A 20,516-nucleotide genomic window follows, 5' to 3' on the forward strand; every position below is an offset into this window, starting at 1 on the left:
ATATATGTATATTTATGTTCATTTTGTACATTTCTAAAAATAAAGTTTGATGGAAATACTTAGTAGGCCTATCCTTTCTTCCCTGAATTATTTGCTCCTATAACATATCATTCATATATAGCAAACCATGATTTGATTTCTCATCAAACAGTAGTAGTTTATTACAGGTAAAAATAACTTACTCTTTGTTATGACCGGCTCGTAGGCCACAACGGAAAGACAAGGAGACATACACGAGTTTACAAAACCACGGCACATTTATTGTGGTAAATGCAGAGACAGGTCGTCGAGGGGAGAGGATCGCCGAGTTCGTCCTTCTGCAGCCGCTTTGGAGAGAGACTCCGGCAGCTGGGCTTAATAGCACCTCCGTCGAGGTGTCCGTGATCGCGCTGATTAGCCTCTTCAGCTCCACCCCATCGTAAGACCTGCAACACACCTGCACAAAGGCCCTGGGGCCGTCACACTCTTCTATAACAACAGTTGTAGGTACAGTTTGGTTAGTTAGCGTATAAAATATACGGCTGTACCGACGCCATTATAAGACTGATGTTCTGAGAGCGAGCCGAAAAAAGCGGGCGGAGCCTCTCTGGTGGTTGACTAATCAGAACAGAGTGGCCGAGCTGACCAATCGGAGCACACTAGGCTCACAGGGAGGGGGGGGCAAGAGCTCCAACGAGTCGTTTAGTGGAGAGAGTGAATACTGCTGAATACACATACTTTACAGAGATGCTGTATGCGAAACCAATGTGAGTTTGGAAAATTGCACAGTATAAATCTATTTTAGTATACCTCAACAATGTAATTATGATCAGTGGAAATGGCCATGACATGGGCCCTTTAACTACGACTTTGATTGGTATGCATCTCTATTTAGTTATTTAGCATCTCTCTGTGGCTGTTTTTCATTTTGGTGAAATTTTTCTGTCCGTTTCGCCAATTTATTTCTTTGTTCTGTGATTTTACGTTTATCTAGCTTTTTTTGCATCTATTTTTTGTCTTTTTTTTTGTAGTGTGCAATTTTCAGCCATTGATATTTTCTTTTCCATAATATTGTAACTTTGTATGTTTTGAAGTAATTTTGATCTACTTTTTGACATTTTAGGTTTTTTTCGTATTCATTTTACAAATCTTTGTTGTAGGTTTGCATCTATGCTACATTTTGTATCTTTACTTATTTGAGCTTTTTGTGGTTGTTTTGAATCCATTTTAAAGGGGACCTATCATGCAAAATGCACTTTTGTACGTCTTTTATACAAGAATATGTGTCCCCGGTGTTCCAGGGAACTCACCAAGTGTCAGAAAACACAACCCTCTCTATTTTCCTCCATACCCAAATCTCTAAAAAAGGGGCTGCAACGGATCTGATAAAAACTGATCCAGATTTGAACACTTCTATGTCGTCACAGAAGTGGCGCTACGGCTATTGGGCCAACTCTCCACCTATCAGGGGAATGTGGGGTTGGGCCACGGCCGGCCATTGCCGCTCGAAAGCGCTGGAGACGCTGTAGTACATATGCCAGGCCTGTAAGTGGCGCTGTAGTCTGCCACAAAAGCAGCGAAGAAGACTTCCCGCCCATAGTTACCATGGTTACCCTTCTGTTTATTCTCCGCTGTGGCTTTTTTTCTCCCTCCCCGAGGCAAGCGTTTGCTCCCGCTGCTTTAATTCAATGCAATCCCTCCTCGTCGAGGCAAGCACTGTAATTCTCTCCGGTTAGTCCACCAGCAGATGACAAACACCCACCTCTCCGCCTCTTCCAAGGAACGAGGGGACCGTGCCGTAGAGTTTCAGTTTCAGTTTCTTTCGCCGGTCAAGATGTCCGTTAAAGTTTAAATCTTCCGGACAAAATTAGAAAAGTGCCGGTCAAAGGTCTTCTTTGTTATTTATTGAGCTTTAAAACAAATGAATAACGACTCTATAGGCCTATAATAATATAATAAAACACGGAGGACAGAGATCTTTTTTTCTCCCCCTCTTGACTTGATCAGAGCACGGCTCCCCTCTCCTGCAGGGGGGCGTGGTCAGCTGCAGCTCACAGAATCAGCCCCGTAGACAGCAAACAGCACATAGAGCGAAATGAGGCATGGCTAAAATGCATGATCTGTTTGGTATTTTGAAAACAGAAACGTATAAATATACCTTATATAGGTATTTAAATATAGCATGATAGGTCCACTTTAAGTCGTTTTGAGCGTCTCTGTGATTGTTCTGCATCTACTCCATCAATACTGCACTCCATTGTGCATCTTTTTATATTAACTGTTGGTCTCTTTACAGACATTCCTACTCTTTGTAGTCGTTTTGCAACTATTTTAGAAGTTTCATGTTTTTTTATGGTCATTTTTAGTCTCTAATAGTTCAATTCTGGGATTTACTGAGTTCCTTGGTGTGTTTGGAATATTCTCCCACTTCTTAAACTAAACACTTTCTAAAGCCTTGGATCAGCTGAAAATGGATCGTTTGATTTTTTTCACAGATAAATATGATGATCTAATAAAATATGATGCAATTTCATATATTAAACTTCCCAACAGTGTATTAAGGAGAAGAACCATATACTGTATTACAGTATAAACCGACAGAGAACCTTTAACTGCCCGGGAACCCTACTTCACACAGGTTGGTGAGACACGTGCTGGTGCACATGAGACCCCCCCCAGTTAAATCCGTGGGGGGGGGGGGGGGGGGGGGGGGGGGGGGGGCAGCTGGATACTCACGAAGGCATAAACAGCTCACCTGACCCCCCCGCTCCATGTGCACTACACCTGCCCTCCTGCTCGGATGTGTGTGGAGCTGCAGCTCTGTGAAGGTCTGCTGTGTTGTGAGCGTGGGACGGCGGGCTACATGTGTCAGAGAGAAAACACTTCAGTGTCCCTGTAGGAGGAGAGCATGGGTAAAAATACACACAGTGGATTCATTATTATGAAAACAAGCTCTGAGAGGATGGAAGTGTAGTTGAGCTGCTGATGTTCTGTGTCATTCTGAATGTTTACAGATCAGGGTTTAGCTGCAGGAGAGCCGATGGTGCTGGATCCCCATTAGGTTGGAAAGAGGTGGATGGAAGGAGACGAGTATTCCTTAAATCCACACTTTTCATAAAAACAAAATGATATCACACTATTTTATGTTCGATTTGATCATTTCACATGCCCACACTGAAGATCTTTTAATCAAATTACAAAAAAAAGTATTTTATATAAAAGCTGGAGAGGAAGGACATAACATTTACTGCAAAATATACATCAAATGCTTTTATACGGTCATGGTCATACTTTTGAGGTAGTGGCTTTAGAGGCAGGGCTATCAATGTCACTTTCTGGTTAGAAATCTGAAATTCTGTAGCTCTAATAGAATTTAAAGTTACATAAATGAAATTCACAGTTAGGTAAAGGGACCTTCAGTAAAAAGAGGTAATGTGAATTATCAAATGTATCTGTGGCATTGCTTCCGTTATGACTATGAACTCATTCCAGGTAATATTGTCTGAAACTGTGACTATCAGAAGGGCACAAGACTTGAACTAAGGAAACCACAGCTTCTTGTGGTGAAAGCCACCCCTTTTGAAGTTACTGCTGTGGTTAGCCACGAGAGAGAAAGCTGCCCCTACTATGATCCCATTTGTTCAGTGTTGATAGCCTTCTAATTTATTCATTGCTGATGTAACCTATAGAGTACTTTTTTAACTGAACATGCAAAATTAGATTATAGGAAGGCTTATATTTCCAATAATACATTCAATTAATATTTTAAGTTTAGCTCTTTCCTTTCAGTTATTTATTTGAAATGTTCTAGGAAACAGAAACATAATATTTCTAAAACCGATACCACAGGTTTGAACATAGTTTGTATTATATCTCAGATGGACGGGTGCCTTAAACATCAAATTAAACAAAGAGTACCATTTCAGATTTTTTTTTTTATTTGATTTGAGGGTTTTCAACAACTCACTTTTAGGCAAAGAAAAAGGATAGTAATTTAGTAATATTACATGTTTTAGTTTTACAGAAAAGAAAGAACACGTTGGACAGGACCTAAGTAATGAACTATGTGTACACGTTTTGTTACAAAAATTGGGCTTAACTGTGGCAATGAGGGAGCGGGTAAAGGGTACGGGGGGGGGGGGAATATCACATCGATACATATACTCATCCTGCTGTTTTACAAAGACCCCACCTTCCCTCCCACCCATACAATACCAACGATGATAAAATAAATGATACTTGGAGTAAAAAACAGCAAATAATCAATATATAATAAAATATAATACGAATTGTTCAGTACACTCCGGTTATTTCTGTTGTCCTTTTTCAAATCCTGAACACATTAAAAGTTTGTTTTCTTTCCACGCCTCTTTACAAACATGACAAAAGTAGTGTACATTAAAAACAAGGTCACCAATACTTTTCCTTTTTCAGTCACTTTAGCACATCAAACTGCCTTTTCGTGACAGATTAGACCCTTTACTTTTCTTTCTTAAAAGATTAATTTAGCTTAAAGGGCAGATCTCAGTATAAAAAGTGGGAGATTCTCCACTGGGGGGGGGGGGGGGGGGGGGGGGGGGAACAAATAAACATACAGAGCAAGAGACACAGACTATACGGATTAACTGTGAATAATGTGAAAACAACTTGAAAAAATAAACTGGTACTAAAAAGGTACCTCACTTCTACAATCCGCATCCAATCCATATTATGCACAAACACTGCTAATAGGAGGAATAAAATAAAACATGATGATGATGAAACTGGATTAATGCGTTTTTTAAAACAGGTGCTACTAAAATGTGTGTAGAGTTCCTCCACCCTGCAGAAGGGTGGTGAGGGTGATTTAGGGCCTTTTGAAGTCCACTCATTTCCAACCCCCTCTGCTGCAGTGAGTCAGGATTGTATACAGATTTATCAGGGTGCATTGTGGGGGTATTATGGTAGTTACACTAAACCCTCCCCACTTGTTCTGTTAAAAAAACGTGCTAGCTCTTGCTTGCTTCTTGGATTATCTAAAAAAAATAAAACATCAAAAACAATCTAGTCTAGAAAACAGTCTTTTTTTTTTTTGTCTACTGGCTGTACTCAGTCAGTACTGTTGATCTCTCGGGCTGGACCAGAACCGGCAGCGCTAGCGGGGCCGGCGATTGGTCGCTTTCTGGCGTCGGGGACTTCATCTTCATCAGTTCCCAGCCCCTGCTGATGGGCGGCCCCCGGCAGCAGAAGTCGTGGCGGGCCAGGAGCAGCGAGTTCCAGAAGCGGTGTCGACATTTGCAGCATTGGAACGCGGCCTGCTTCAGATGCTTTCCCCGGTGTTTCAAGGCTTTGTGTAGTGAGCTGCTGCGCCTGCCACAAACCTGGCAGCGCAGGCGGGCGCTGCGGCCTGAGGTCCTCGGCGGATGCCTGACGGCGCGGTGGACCAGCAGAGCACCCTGCAGGGTGTAGGTGGCGCTGGGGCAGATCGGGCAGGGGAAGCGCTTAATGGGGATTTCCATGGAGGAGAGGCCGGTGACTGTGACGGCGCCTCCGCTCCACGACTTCGCCTTCACCACGCAGCCCTTTACCCTCAGCTGCGCCAGGATCTTTTTCTTCTTGAGCGCCTCCTGCAGTCTGCCCCTCTTTTTCCTTAGAAGCATCAGCTTCTTGCGGGTGTCTTTACTCAGAGGAACACCCACCAGCTTTCCATCTCTCATGATGCTGTGGATCAGAACTTGTGTTTTTTTTTTTGTTTGTTTTTTTGTTTGACCAAGCCGCTTTTGGAAGTTTTTCGAGCGGTACTGAAAAGGGTGTTGTTGTTGTTGCTGCTGGGGCTGCCCAGGAGCCCCTTGTTGCATGTGTGAAGACGCGGCGTAGTTAGAACCTGACCCTGAGTCGTAGAAGACCGGGGTGTATCCCGAGGGTTGGGACTGGTTGACCCGCTGGCCGTTGCGGTCGATGCCGTGCTGAGACAGCTTGTGGCGCACTAAGCTGTTGGAGTAGGCGAAGGCTTTACCGCACACTTCACATCGAAAGGACTTCTCCAGCCCGACCCCTCCCCCGTGGACCGTCTGTTGATGTGCCGTCAGGTGGAAGTAGTGGCGGAATGATTTCCAGCACACGGTACAGGTGTAAAGCCTCTGAGAGGGGGTGCCAGATGTGGGAGACTTTTCTCCTTGGGAGCAGGATGAGAAGTAGTCAGAGTTTCCCGAGGGGCCGACCTGACTGATGGCGGCGGCGGCAGCAGCAGCGGCGGCGGCAGCACCTTTGACCCGCCTCCCCTGGCTGTCGATCTCGCCTTTCCTGTGCAGCTTCCCGTGTCTCACCAGACTCTGTGCATAGGCAAACATCTTGCCGCACAGATTGCATTTGTAGTTCTTTTGACCCGAGTGCACGGTCAGATGCTTGGTGAGGTGGAAAGGCTCGCGGAACATTTTGCCGCACACGTCGCAGGCGTGAGGTTTCTCGCCCGTGTGGACGCGGGTGTGGCGCCGCAGCGTCTCCGCCCTCCTGAAGCGTTTGCAACAGACCTGACAGCTGTACGGCCGCTCTGACCCGTCTCCTGGAGGGGCGGGGCTTCTTCTCCTCCTGACGATGTTGTTTGGGTCTCTTTTCTCTCGGGGCTTCCTTGGCCTCCGGGGCTTTGTGTGGGGCTGGCTAGGGTGGGTCAAAGGCAATGTGGCACCGTTGAGGCTGGACGTAGAAGACGGTCCGCCGAGGTTACCAAACCCCAACCCCCCCAGGAGGCCTCCAATGATATCCCTCCTCTCTCCGTCCCGACCTTCAGCGTTTAAATCACAGGAAGCAGCAGCTGCAGCAGCGATGGCCGACATCGCACTGCTGGTGACTTCATCCTCCGAATCATCCAATAGGGAGGAGAGGGGGAGGTGTGGCTGCGGCTGTTGCTGCTGCGGCGGCTGTTGGTGGTGGTGGTGCTGCTGTGGCTGTGGGTGGGGGTGCAGAGTTGGGGCTAATGGGGCCTTACGCAGAGTTTGGTTGTTCATTTCACTGGCTAGACTCTCTGGGGAGTACAGGGACGCTGGTTGTGATCGCCTGTAATCGTCCACCCCGCTGTAGGGCGAGTGATTCTGGTAGCGGTTTCTGGAAAAATCTGTTGCATACTTGTCATTGGCAATTGCTGCCCCATCGTTTGGGAGTTCCACCCTGTTTCCACTGCTTCCCATTTTACTGCTGCTGCTCGGGTTGGATGATACGCTCCCTTCGCTGCTGGCGCGGTTTTTTGAACTCCGAGGAGGTTTGCCACAGGCCCCTGAAGCAGCGTGGTTGAGAAGAGAGGTGCTCTCCCGGAAGCAGCGCCCGCAGGCCGGGCAGCGGAAAGGCTTATCGTCGTGAATCTTCTCGTGTCTCGTGAGAGACTCTCGCCGGTTGAAGGACTTTTGGCAGATGTTGCAGGCAAAAGGCCGGTTTTCTGAGTGGGTGACGCTATGTTGGATGAGGTGACCCCTCTTTTTAAATTTCTTCCCACACTGACCACAGCAGAATACCCTCTCTGGGCTTGGGGAGTTACAGTCAGACTTCCTGCTTTGGCTTTCTGGTGTCAAGCCGTGGCTGCGGAGATGCCTTCGCAGGCTGGAGAGGTGGGTGAAGGTTTTACCACATTCACCACAGTGGTAGAGGGGTTCTGGCTCCGGCTGGCCGGATGAACTGTTACTGTCCTGGGATTTGGACAACTGTTGGTTACCGTTGGCTACAAGCACAGAGGTGGAATTAGAAGGAGGGGCCGACGATGAGGAGGAGACGCTGGAGGATGACTGCTGTTGCCGTGAGGATGATGAGTGGTGAGAGGAATGCTGTGGCTCGCTTCCGATGCCACTTATCCCAACACCCCCAGATCCTCCTCCCACGAGGCCCACTGAGGAGCTCTGACTGTGCCCACTCGAGCTGCTGTGGCAGTTACTGACACTGCTGCTGTGAGTGGTCTGGATGCTAGTCTCGGATTTCCTCTGGGGGAGGTAGCCCGCCATTGCTTTCTTTCTCCTGCTTCCTCCGCTTGAAGCAGATGAAGACGAGCTGTCTCCTGTCTTTGCATCGTCTTTAGAGAGGGACAGGTGCAGGGGCAGGGGGAGGGAAAGGCCAGCCTCTTGCTGCATTAGCGATGCTATCTGGTTAGAGGAGAGGACTGGAATGCCTTGGAAATCAAAGCCACCCAGAGGGGCAGGCTGGGGCGCCGGGTGGAGAGGGTGAGGGTGGTGAGTGTGGCTGTGTGGATGAGATAAGGCGTGAGAGCTCAGCTGCTGTTGCTGCTGCTGAAGCTGTGGAGCTGAGTGGCCGTGGCTGTGTGCGGAGTGGAGGGAAGGGGGAGGGGCCAGGCCAGAGTTGGAGTCGATGGGCCCTTGGCTGAGACCCAAACCCAAGTGGTTGTGAGTGCCTTGCTGCACGAGGAACTGCTCCAGGCTGCTGTTGGTGGGGACGCCGGAAAGGAAGTACTGGTTGGCAGCCAGCATGCAGCTGAACTGCTGGTGGAGGCTGCGGGGGTCGGACTGGCCCACTAAGGGGACCGCAGTGCTGCCGGAGGGGTTGTTGGCTGAGGAGGTGGAGGAAGAGGGCGAGGAAGTGGGGGGACCAGCAGAGGGCTGGGGGACAGAGAGGCCTGGATGCAGCGGTGGAGGCGGGGGTGCGGGAGCGACAATCCCACCGCTGCTGCCGCCACCAAAGTCAAAGCGTCCCATCCCGGAGTGGAGCTGCTCCTGAGCCAGCGCAGCCTCGGCCGGGTGGAATGGCCGCAGGAACTGGGGGTATCCCGAGCTCCCGCTCCCACTGCTGCTGCTCATTTTACTGGACTTTCTGGAGCTGTGAGAGGAAGACGATTGGCTCTGATGAGAGATTGATGAGGGGGGGGCGCTCATTTTGGCAAATAACGAGGAGGAGTCGGCGAAGGCATTACTCCGAGAACTCTGGAGGGGTCCTAGGCCCAGGCCGGAGAGCAGGCTTCCTGAGCCGTCAACGGAGGGCTGGTGCTGCTGCTGGAGCTGCTGCTGGTGCTGCAGCTGCACCTGCTGCTGGTGGCTTAGCTGCCGCTCTAATCCCAGGCCTTTAAACTGGTGGGCCTGGTGTCCGCTCAGCATCTCTAAAATGTCCATGGGGTACTTGCTGAATTGGAACATCTTCCAATGCGTGAGGTGCAAAGTGCTGCTTGCACTAAGCCTTTAATGCTAGAAACAGCGGGGACAAGTTGGGATATTCAGAGGTAGTCCTGACCCCAAACTTCCAACAAACCGCTATAATCCAACAAAAGCCGATGCTTGATTTTTTTGTATCACTATTAGTTTTTCATTCAAGAGGGAAGCCTGCAAGTGCTTCTGGGAGATTTTTATAAAAAAGGGTCATAAATAGGCATTAAACTAAATCATATTAAAAACAGAGTCTGTAGTGTTTCTTCAAAGTGTTCCATAATATTTAAAAAATCAGGTCAGCAGTTCCATGGAAAGGAGTGTGCTATTTCAGCGGAGGGAGAACCATTGGTTGTTGCCTTCTGTCCCCTCATGGAGTTCTTGAGGCAACCTAAAGAATGAGAGGGGGACAAGAAACAATAATGTCAGAGATTTAGAAACTTGATACCGAGATAAACAAAACACTTTTGGCACAGAGTTCAACAACACTATGGTTTTTCTTTCACTCAGAGCCTAAAGAACCTGGGGGCTGAATGTCTCAAAGGGAACCAAAACAAACAACTCAAATGTGTCTTTAGGGTGATTTACTAAATCTGTCCAGGGACTACAGATGAAAAATAGCCTCTTGGCTAACTCTGCACATTAATCAACATTTCTGTAATGTGCCACTGTCCCTGTTAAATAAATGAATAAATATATAAAGATTAACATTTATTTATTTATTAGCCTCTGTAATCTTTATTTGACCTTAAATTACATTTTAACAGTTCATTTATTGAGCCTGCTGAGGAATTATTGAGGATGTATTATTCATTATTGAAAATGAAAACGTGTTTTTTCTTCAAAGGTGCTTACTAGTGTAATGCATTTATTTCTTCTAAATCTTAATTTCCCACAAAAGATAAAGTCTTATCAAAAATATTTGTCTAAAAGATCAAATGATATCGACAATATCCCGCTCAAACTCAGGGGACAGTTAGGTCACTGCTTATTTTTTCAGCATGAGAGGCCACAACAGTGCAATTATCTTTCTGTAGTAATCTTAGAAAGCACACTGCAATATGTATTGTTTGTACAATCTGGTCAAATGTTAATTGGCTGGCTTTCTAATATCAGCCAGCTTTAAACCAATGAATGAACACCTGCTGTTGTTAACCTATATAACCTGTTGCAACAAGACTGTATTTTTATTTTAAAATAGTTAAAGAACTAAGGATATCACCTTGCACAATGTGTCTTTCTGTCTTTGTTTTAATGTGAAAGGAGTTTTAATCAAATGATTGTTCAAAGCAGACAAATAAAATAAGAAATAATCTGAAAAATGTATTATGACATATTCGTTATATCCCTTTAGAGTGCTGTGTAGGATGTGTAGGATTTGACTGATTTATTTGGAAAATCTTCGCACGGTATATACACTATTGAGAGCAGTAGATAGAGCCTAGAGGGAAATGAAATGAGAGTGTGGCTCAAAATGCCACATGACTCCTGTCCAGCTCCTGCTGGATAACATGGCTGCCCGCCCGTCCACACACACACACACACACACACAGCTAAATGCCAAATAAAAAGGTGGTCTGGTGGACAGTGTATTTTTGTGTGAAAGGAAAGCTTGGCAAATCTTGGCTAATTTGTAATCTGATATTTAGAGGTAGGTATTTTCAACTAACTTGTTATGTTACTCAGTTTAAAAGTGTTTTTATGACTAATTAAGAAGAAAATAATTCATGCAAATATTGGTCACTAAACAGAGCAGTACTTCACCACTTTTTGACCATGTTTAACTGGTTATATTTGGATTCAACAGCATCTCCCTAGTTTGAAGACTGCTAATTTGTCTGCAAACATTAACTATGACATCTGAAAAGGCCCCAATCTTAACTATGACATCTGCTTTACAATTACAAAAGATGCTTCTTTGTTCCGCTGAAATCCACAACTTGCTGCTTTGTCTTCCGACCAAAACATTAGCCTAGAACAGAAAGTATGTCATCTGTGTTGTCTGGATGACATCCTTTTTTTAAAGACTGAGGTTAACTTTGCACTTGATTCTGACCTCCTTCTGGCTCGACATGAATGACTCTCCCCTGAGACAGAAACCAGAGAAGCCAAACATCCTTATTGTACCGTCACATCTGCGTACAGTCTGAAGCTTGGCAGAGTGACAGGAAATTCATATACAGCAGCAATATATACAAATAAAAATCTGAAAACCAGAAATAATGCAGATTTCTTTCTGAAGAATATGGAAACCTGCTGTTACTTAAAGCAATGTGTGTCTCTATGTGTGAAATGTTTTTCAAAAAGCTAAACGCTAATGCTTCAATGTTGATATTTGTTTGAAAGATGATGAACACAAGGCCAAACAACAGCGATATTAATAAGAAAGATGCTCCTGTTATATATCCAGTTCTAAGAAGTTTATTTTCCTTCCGATCATGAGATAAATGTATGAATCAGATTCTCAAGGAAGAAGGAAAGCACCTGGACCAGACAGTAGGGCTTGAGCTAAGAAATGTTCTTTACAAAACAAACACTTGTCCAACTTCAACTAATTGGGAAATGGGCTCTGGTTTCGGACAGAGGGTGAAGAGGTGCTGCAGCACAGGCAGAATGAGAAAGATTAAGACCTTTTTGAACATTAAAGCATGTCACATAGAGGAACACAATACAATTATGAAACCTAAAAAAATGAGCGTTATAGGGCCCCTTTAAAATCCCATAATGTTGTGGCATTGTGCAGTAACCAAGGAAAACTGATACATGTTACTATGACAATATATTGAGCAATAACACAAAGATAAGAAACGTCAGTTCATTTAGATTTATGATACATTTATTTTTATCCAAGTAAGAAACATAAGGCAATGGGCAGTCAAACACGTCATCCCCACCACAGAGTTTCAATCTAGATCTCTATCGGGGAACTAGTTCACACATGTTGCGCCAGGTGCTCTTTCAAGCAGACAAAAAGGTAATAATCTGTGCATCACATGCTACTGATTGTTTGCCTTTAAAAACACTTCACAAACTCTCAGCGAGCACCCACCCACGATGTACGAGGTATTTCATTCAACAGGTTGACCTTGGATGTGTTCAATGTGAAAACCCTTTGGAAACATTTAGTTGTTGATTGATGCATTTCATCCTAACGGTATGCCATCCATTGAAACTGCTATTTTAAGTCTGTTTGCTGCACTTTGGTTGGTGGGTCAGAGGTGGAAACAAATATATCCAATGTGAAAAATCCTAAGAGAACAGTATAAGCACTCTGTTCAAAACGGACTAAATGCACTCTAAAGGGCATACACACGTGTGAACATTTGTGTTAAATTATCTCAGAAAAACATAAGAAACTGCAACATTTGCAACAGGGTGTTCAGCAGATAATGCTTTCTACATTTTATATACATAAGGTTCGACATGGCTGAATATGACCCTGGGCTCAAATCCCCTAAAGAGTAAACACTCGAAGAGTCCTGTTACATGACGGGAGCAAACAAAAAGTTCAACCTGAAGGACTCTACCAGAAACATTATTTAAAAAAAATAGAAGTAGAAGTACCGAGTAGAAATAAAGTGCCAAGATTATGTTTAAATTAGTTTTAAATCTGATGTGAGGGACTGTACATACATATTGATTTTTATTTTTCCAACACAAAACATTAAGAGGGAAGGAATTTATTAATTACCTCATTGAGTTTGTTCCATGATATCAATATAAGATTAAATGTAGGCAAAACATGCAATAGCAAAAGTAGTGTATTACTGGGACAATATTATCTTTATAATAAAAGGGGCACACTATAATGAATATCTACAGTATGAGTGGGTTTATCTGTTGCACATAATTACATTTTCTTCATACTACTTACAATCACATGGTAATGTGTACATTATTGCGCCAGTATGCTATTGAGATATACACAGTAGAATACATAAGTGAACATCCTGTTTTAAGCCTTGTCTAAACCCAAACAAACGTTTTGATCAGGTAGTCTGTGCTGCTGATTCTGCATCAGTGTTTGAAATAAGCATGCTATTACTGCTCAGATATATGCGAGTAATAGGTACTATGAGTTACGTGCGGGGAAAGCACACCGGACAAACTAAAGCTAACTAAATAAACATTTAGTTTGAAAATTTGGAGTTGTGTGATTTCATGTTGTGTCTATCTTACCGGCTGATCCACAGGTCTGGGGCTCCCTGCTGGACCGCGGCTGTTTAGGGGAGACACGGTCGCTTTCTCCGCCGACAAGCGGTGTCTTGAGGCCGACAGCCTGAAACACATGCACCGATGAAAGAGCAGGTTAGATGGAAAGACATTACTGTTATCACTCATCCACCAATCACTCCACTAGCTAACGGTAACCAACTACCAAAACGCTGCACTGAAGACCATGATATCATGTATAACACATTTATAACATTAGCACATAGGTGTTTTTTATTGAGCTACACTGTGTGAGTAAAAGCGTTGAACTACAGATAAATATAACTATACTGACATAAAGGAGGTATCGCGTTTCAATAGCTTTGCGCTAGCACTGCTAGCAGACTAGCTGTGCGCTTAGCTTGGCAGCTAGCAAATTAGCCAACATCCCGCTGCTGGAAACAGCTTTTGTTTTTGTTTTCTTACCTTGTAGCATACGATGGCTAGGTGCAAAAACACCTCAGAAACATGGGAGTAAAATTGTGAAAACACCAAGCGGGGAGTGCGCCGTAAGAGCGGTGTCCCTACTGCCCGTCAGCGGGGCCTTTTTCTTCATCCATGGAAAAACACTGTGAAAGGCCTGGCTCTCCATCGGCCCGGGAGGGCTGCTTTTCATTTGCTAACAAAAACTATTTCCGCTGGCCTGGCCCGATATGTCCATTGTTCGCCGCCTCAGTCCTACTACAGCTCCCCCGGTTTACTGCTCGTCCTCTCCCAAACGGCGCCTTTGTTTTGTTTGCGTCGTGTTTTTCCGTCTTTTCTCCTCGGTTGGCTGTTTTCCGCCCCGTGTCAGATTTAGGTGTCCCCCCCTATGGACGACGGCTCCTCCGATGCTGCTAGCTTTAAAATGGTAGTTTCCTGTCTGCCTAATGGTTCCGGGTAGAGCCAGGCACAGGTTGCTCTGTCCGGCCGAGACCACTCTGCTGCTGCCCGCTCACATCCACCTCTGCCCTTCAGTTAGAAAAATATGGGTCCAATCCAGCATGATGCTCATGAATAAATAAAGCGTGTGTACGCTGTGTACGCTATGTCTGTGTGTGTGTGTGTGTGTGTGTGTGTGTGTGTGTGTGTGTGTGTGTGTGCGCGTGTGCGTGTGCGTGTGAATGCATGTATTGAGTCCAATACAAATATATCTCAATGAATTCTGATACTATGTCATTAGGCTGAGGCTCCTATGTGAAGTGTGTGTTTGTGTGTGTGTTTTCACACTAAATGTGTGTGAAATCTTAATGAGTCAATTAAAGATATCATTACGGCGCGTGCTGCATAACACTAGTGTGTGTGTGTGTGTGTGTGTGTGTGTGTGTGTGTGTGTGTGTGTGTGTGTGTGTGTGTGTATGGTGTGTGTGTGTGGTGTGTGTGTGTAAGTCATACATGTGCTGCTGGGCCTATCGTGCCTAATTTGCATTCAATTAAATGTATCATTATAGTACAGTATTTCTACGCTGGCGTGTGGGTGTGTAAGGATTTGTGCCTGGGCTGTTTAATGTGTGGTAAAATTGTGAAAACAAAATACATTTCCGTTTTGGCTGCACTTCTGAATGTGTGTTCCTGCATGTTTTTTTGCAAATGCAGGTGTATGAGTAATACACCTGGTGATTTTATTTATAATCCATGTAGGGAGAGTAATATAAAATGTTTTATCATAATCTATAGTTTTATTTGATCCATAAAACACTGCTTAAACCAGGTCTAATTAAGGCTCAATGGGACGGTTAAAAGCCATAAAAGTATTGATTGATTAATTGGATTTATTGTTTTGTGAATGTAAGGACTTTGTTATTCTCAACGTATCCCAAGTACATTAACAATCAATACAATCATACAATACATATTGAAATTCATATCATAAATATCTAAACTAATTATAAAGTATTTTTGATGTTGTGAGTCGGCAGCAGTGAATCTGAGCCCACCTTAATGTTTGTCTTCTGTAATGTCCTCCTTTCCTTAAGTTAACAACCCTAATGAGTTTAATAATTTGTGCCTAATTGGGGGGAGTGGTCGGTGGAGATGTGTTTTCCCCTGTGCAGCCTCAAATTGCTCCCTTGGGTCTAAACCATAGACTGTATATATAAAGGTCTAAACACAGGGAGGCTGAGCTGATTTCAGAAACACAATAGTTGGTATCACACACGCGTGCTTCCTTATTTTCACTCAGATTCCCATAAAACCACTGCTTGATTTTATTGTTTGATATTTTGAACATCAATGCTTTCTTTTTCTTTTATGTTACTTTGTGTCCAGACATGATTGAAAACCTTCAGTGTTCAATACAATTAAAAATAAACTGTGAATTAAAGTCTACATTTCCCAATCATTTTGGTTTATGTACCCAAAGTGTTGTATTGTACCAACACTATAATTAAATTAAAATAGAAAAATAAAATAAGAAATTAGACTTATACAGTGAGGTATGATTTTCTGTAACAATAAATAAACAAACAAATATTTATACAAATAATAGATAACAGCAGCTTTGCAAAACATGCTGTTACACTCTGAAATAGTGCTTTTATTATGTATTAAACAATTGATGATTTTCTCTAAAATGTCAAAAATAGCCTTAAAATACTTCCTTTGAACTTTAAAACCTCCAAATGTGTGCCTGAAAGCTAAAGAGGCACATTGCAGCAAATAAAACAGAAAACAAGGTTTAGTGGGATATTTTTTTATTGTTATTATCAATTAAACAGTATGGTTCCTACAAACTCAAGAATTGATCACCGTTAACAAAAGGGTTGCACATCTGTGAGACCTTTGTTTGGATATTCTTGGAAATAGACATATAAGGGTATGTAATAAATAAATGTATCATACAATTTGAGGTATGCAGAGTAGCTTTGAGAATACAAATATGCCCATGCCTCCCCCTCCCAGTGGTGAACACACTCACACACTCACAACTGTGCATACACACGTACAGGCACACGGTTTAATCATCAGGGGAGCAATTAACTAAACGTGGATAACAACATCTGAATCAGAAGGTATGAGGAAGGATGAGACATTAAAAATACAACTGAATGTCACGTGTCATTTACATTTCCCCCCCTTCTTTGCCTCTTTCTCTTTTAAAAGTTAATGAGATGTTTACGTTGTAAAAACCACAGGGCCTCTCCAGTCCTGTCAGCCAAACGGAATACATTCTCCCCCACGACCCACTTTATCAACAACTCTAACTCGCTCCTAATACTGTATTTCCAGCTCTTGTACCCCGAAAGTTCTGTTAAAATGAGCACAAATGAGCAGCTTGTTCATGGAAAACAAATCACTTTTTGCAGATACATATTTAGCAGCGACACAAACTCATCAGCCGAGTGACGGCCGTTTCACTTCTAATCAAATACCAAAAAACTTGACACAATATAGGCCTTCGATAATTTACAAACGTTTTAAAAGTCCTCGCTTTGGTGAACGTAGCTCGACAAGAAAAAAGCTGTGATTGATCAATGTCCCTTTTGTTTCTTCCTTTTAGCTAAATGACGACAGGCCTTTTTTCAAATTTCATCACAAGTTGATATGAACACGTAAACCCGGGTCTTTAAATCGTCCTCGTGAGCTGAAGACACGACCCGAACGTTTGGTCAAAAATGAGGTTCTGCATTCCTAAGAAGAAGAAGACACTGAGAGAGTTACACACACGGGCACACAAATTAAAACAGACGCATGTACATTTACACACATACACGCCGTGACATCATAAGTCAGCACTATGACATCATCAACACTGGCTTTTGACATCGTCATGCGGTTCGTCTTTTCTCTTTTTGATTGCATCAGCTCTTTTTGTTCTGGATAACACAAATGTTTTTTTTCTTCTTAATTCCACTAAGAAAGTTTGAATATTGAAAATCCAGGATTACGCATTGAAATTCACAGAAAAAAAAAGAAGAAAAAAATACATGTTCAAATAAATAAATGAAAGAAATCATGATAAGAGCGTTCGTCGTCTGATCAAGGGGGAATCCTTACATGTATGATCATAAACCATCAACATGAGCACGTGTGTCGTAGGAAAATACTTAAAAATGGCTGGCAAGAAGCGTCGCTCAGTAATCAATCATGTCTGTCTTTATCGAGGGGGAAGCTGAAAACCTTAGACAAGGCCTCATGAGTCCCTTAAAACCCGTAAAGGGGAGATCCAGCCTGGAAGGCAAGAAGGTCCGTCTCACAGCCAGAAAGAAAAAGTACAAAATATGACATCATGGCCAACATGTCCTCCCGCGACAGAAAAATGTAATCATGGTCGTGTGTTTTTTACATCGAGTTCATTTGCTTTACAGAAATACCTTGCATGTTTATATATTTTCTTTCTACACGGGAACAAAAAATAATGTGCACAAGCATGCCTGCCGACATGGACAAAATGGAAATGAGAAGCAGACACTGTAAAGAGCACAGACACACAAAGATAATTCGGTATAGCCCTTGGTGTGAAGTGTCCATTGTCCCGCTCCGAAACCCATCTGCCCCCCCCCCCCCTTCCCTTCATACGAGGAGAGCAGCTCAACTTGCAGGTGACATGTGGCGATCGAAGCCGGTCAGTGGCACAAAGAAACCCTTGAAACTCACAATGAGACGTTTTTAAACAGTGTTAGAGGGTCCGCCACAGTCTGCATGAGGATAGTCAATCTTTGAGAGCGGTCTTATTCCAAAACCGTTTTTTTTCATTTAAACTAATCGTTACGCAAAGGGTCACAGAACAATGTTTAATTGATGATATACACCCACTAGAATTCACTGTACAAAGTTAAGCTAAAACCATACTGCAGAGTGGATTTTACTTTGAAGGCCCGGCCATTCTATAAAGTGGTGCAGTAGCAATGTTAATCTGCATGTCTTAGTTAAAAAAACGTGGTGACATAGTGAACACTCGCAGGCCTAGTTGGTGAACTACAGTAGATAACGGGATAACAAGCTAACGAACACGCTAGCAAGCAGGGAGAACTAGAGCTAGCTTCCTTTTTTTCTGAGCTGGGTCAATTCAGTCAATTATTTGATTGAAGAGGGTAAAAAAAGGTTTCTGATATCGCCAGGTTTTTGCTAACGGCCAGCTTGTTAGCTCGGCCACAAACAGGACAATAAGGTCAAACATTTCTTTATGTTAATTTGAGCAATTTCGCCAAAATCATTTAATTTTGCCAATATATTTTGCTGTTTAAATGCTGCTGTGACCGGGCCTTGAATCAGTGTAGGTCTTTATTTTTTTTTTAATCCAAATGATTGGATTGTATGTAGGTTAAATAGAGCCATAAAGGCAGTCTAACTGTTCTTGGTTACATTTGTGTTGCAGAGAATGTTTTCCTTTAATGATAGTCCAATCACAACTAGGGAAGAAAGTTCACATAACCAGCCGAAAGGTTATAAACTGGCCTGCTAAAGGATTGACAAAACCAAGTATACACAAAGTCTTACATGGCTCAGTAACGTTAGTACTATTAATATCATCAGGTTCATTTCATACAAAAGCAACTTGTTTGGTTTTTAAATACTTTTCATAAATACAAAGGACAAGCAACCCGTCTGTCTCCGGCTCAGCGCTCTCCATCATCCGCGGTGGATTCAAAGACAGATGAATCTGTCGGAGCTCGAGGACTCGGAGGACAGTGCAATAAAACTCAAGGACAATTCAACAAATTTCACTCTGCTGGTATCCTTCAATAAAAGTCACAGCGAATACCCGGCAGCCTTTACGCTGCATTCAGGTGATATTTTTTGCTCTTTTTAGTCGACATTTCTGTCTTCCCTTTTCAAAAGAATGGCTGAATATTCTCTTTTTCAACACACAAGGTGACGAGGGTGAGATAATCAATTGGCTATACTCAGTGTGAGATTAGTGATGTCATCCACCACTTTTAGTTTTATGAAGGGAAAGGGGGGGGGGGCTATTTGTTCAGCCCCGTGAGGCAGCCAGCTGAGATCAAACCTCTTTCCTCCTGCTCATCTCTCCACTAAAAGCCTCTTCAGCTTCTTTTCAGCTTCACCTCTCTACTCTCATCTTCCTCTCTCTGCTCCTCCCTCTTCCTCTCACACTGTCACCTCGTTCTTACTCCCAGTCCGCAGTCCCTGCACTCCTCCGCCTCCGGGGATGTAGTGCAGCTGCTCGATGGTGTTCTGCCTCTTGTTGGCGAAGGCCATCCGCCGGGAGTTGGGGTGGCCACCTCCGCCCCCGCCGTGGGGGTCCCAGCCGCCGTGCATGCCCATCCCCGACATGGGGGCGGAGCTACGGTCACGGTCCCGGTCACGTTCCCGGTCCCGCTCGCGATCGTGGTCGTGGCCCGACGTGGGGTGGGAGTTCATCTTGATCATGTGGTGGCGCTCCATGGACGGCGTGACGCAGATGTTCTGCTGCGACTGGGCCTTGTGGCTGAGCCGGCCCATGGTGGGCACCATGCCGCTCCTCTCACCTCCCCCCCCGACCATCATGCCCATCATCAGCCGGTCCTCCAGACGGTCAGGTGACACCAGAAGCCTCTCGTGGGACCTGGAACAAAAAGCTCCTTCGTTTAAATGATGCTCACAAAATGCCTGGAATAACAGCTTCATTAGGCCTTCAATCCCCGGGGACAATTCAACATTATCATTTATTTATCTTCAACTGATCATTATTATGGTATGGTCTTTTATTTCTTAAAAACGCATTTTTCCTTAAATGATAATCCCGGACAAACGGTACAGTAAAAGCTAGATTCTGAAGTTCACACAATGATGCTAAAGCCTGTTGCCGCCAGTGAAGGCTCTCTTTATATCAGTACTAAAGAGTTGTGGCGTCTCACGGTGTTGCATTTCACGTTTCATTAGAAACAGCCAGAGCTAAAGGGGGAATGAAGATGGGGAGAGAATATAGCAAAGGGGCAGCAGCTATAGTAGGAATACAGTGGGGAAAATCCTAAGAAGCTTCTGGAATGGATGCTCCAGATAACAAAAGGAACTCAGAGGATGGATTTAAAGTCAGAAAAGAAAGCGATCGGCGAGGATTCGGGGAAAGGTGGGGGGAGAGGCGGCGAGAAGCCAATGCAACAGTCTTTGTATAATGACTATCCCCACCAGAAGAGGGAGACAAAGCTTTCACACTCCAGCTCTGAAGGTTTTTGTTTTACACATTGAAAGCTTCTACAGTATCTGATTTCTGATCAGTTGTTTAAAACACCGAACATAATTAACACTTTCATTGAAGAAGGGATTTCCTGTTGATGTTGGTGGTTTTTTGTT

The 20,516-nt window shown here is 43.9% G+C and overlaps 2 protein-coding genes across 4 annotated transcripts in view; both read right to left on the reverse strand.

Moving 5' to 3' along the window:
* Positions 1-4,538: 4,538 nt before the first annotated feature.
* Positions 4,539-14,333, reverse strand: LOC117478250 (zinc finger protein 865-like). Its single transcript, XM_034125223.1, has 3 exons — positions 13,728-14,333; positions 13,269-13,368; positions 4,539-9,480 (listed from the first exon to the last, which is right to left on the reverse strand). The coding sequence occupies exon 3, from the start codon at positions 9,081-9,083 to the stop codon at positions 5,055-5,057; it is 4,029 nt and encodes a 1,342-aa protein (XP_033981114.1). The 5' UTR covers positions 9,084-9,480; positions 13,269-13,368; positions 13,728-14,333; the 3' UTR covers positions 4,539-5,054.
* A 1,541-nt stretch (positions 14,334-15,874) lies between these two features.
* The window catches only part of shisa7b (shisa family member 7), a 43,246-nt gene continuing 38,604 nt past the window's right edge, over positions 15,875-20,516 (reverse strand). For all 3 annotated transcript variants that reach the window (XM_034125226.1, XM_034125225.1, XM_034125224.1), the window contains one exon: positions 15,875-19,788. In XM_034125226.1, the coding sequence (XP_033981117.1) occupies positions 19,332-19,788 (457 nt within the window). In that variant the 3' untranslated portion in view covers positions 15,875-19,331. The remainder of the gene's footprint in view (positions 19,789-20,516) is intronic.

The sequence above is a fragment of the Trematomus bernacchii genome, unplaced genomic scaffold (assembly GCF_902827165.1).
Source record: "Trematomus bernacchii unplaced genomic scaffold, fTreBer1.1, whole genome shotgun sequence".
In the NCBI taxonomy this organism is placed as follows: domain Eukaryota; kingdom Metazoa; phylum Chordata; class Actinopteri; order Perciformes; family Nototheniidae; genus Trematomus; species Trematomus bernacchii.

Excerpts from the sequence above, each read along its gene's own strand:
- LOC117478250 (XM_034125223.1), bottom strand. The coding sequence starts at position 9,083 with ATGTTCCAATTCAGCAAGTACCCCATGGACATTTTAGAGATGCTGAGC.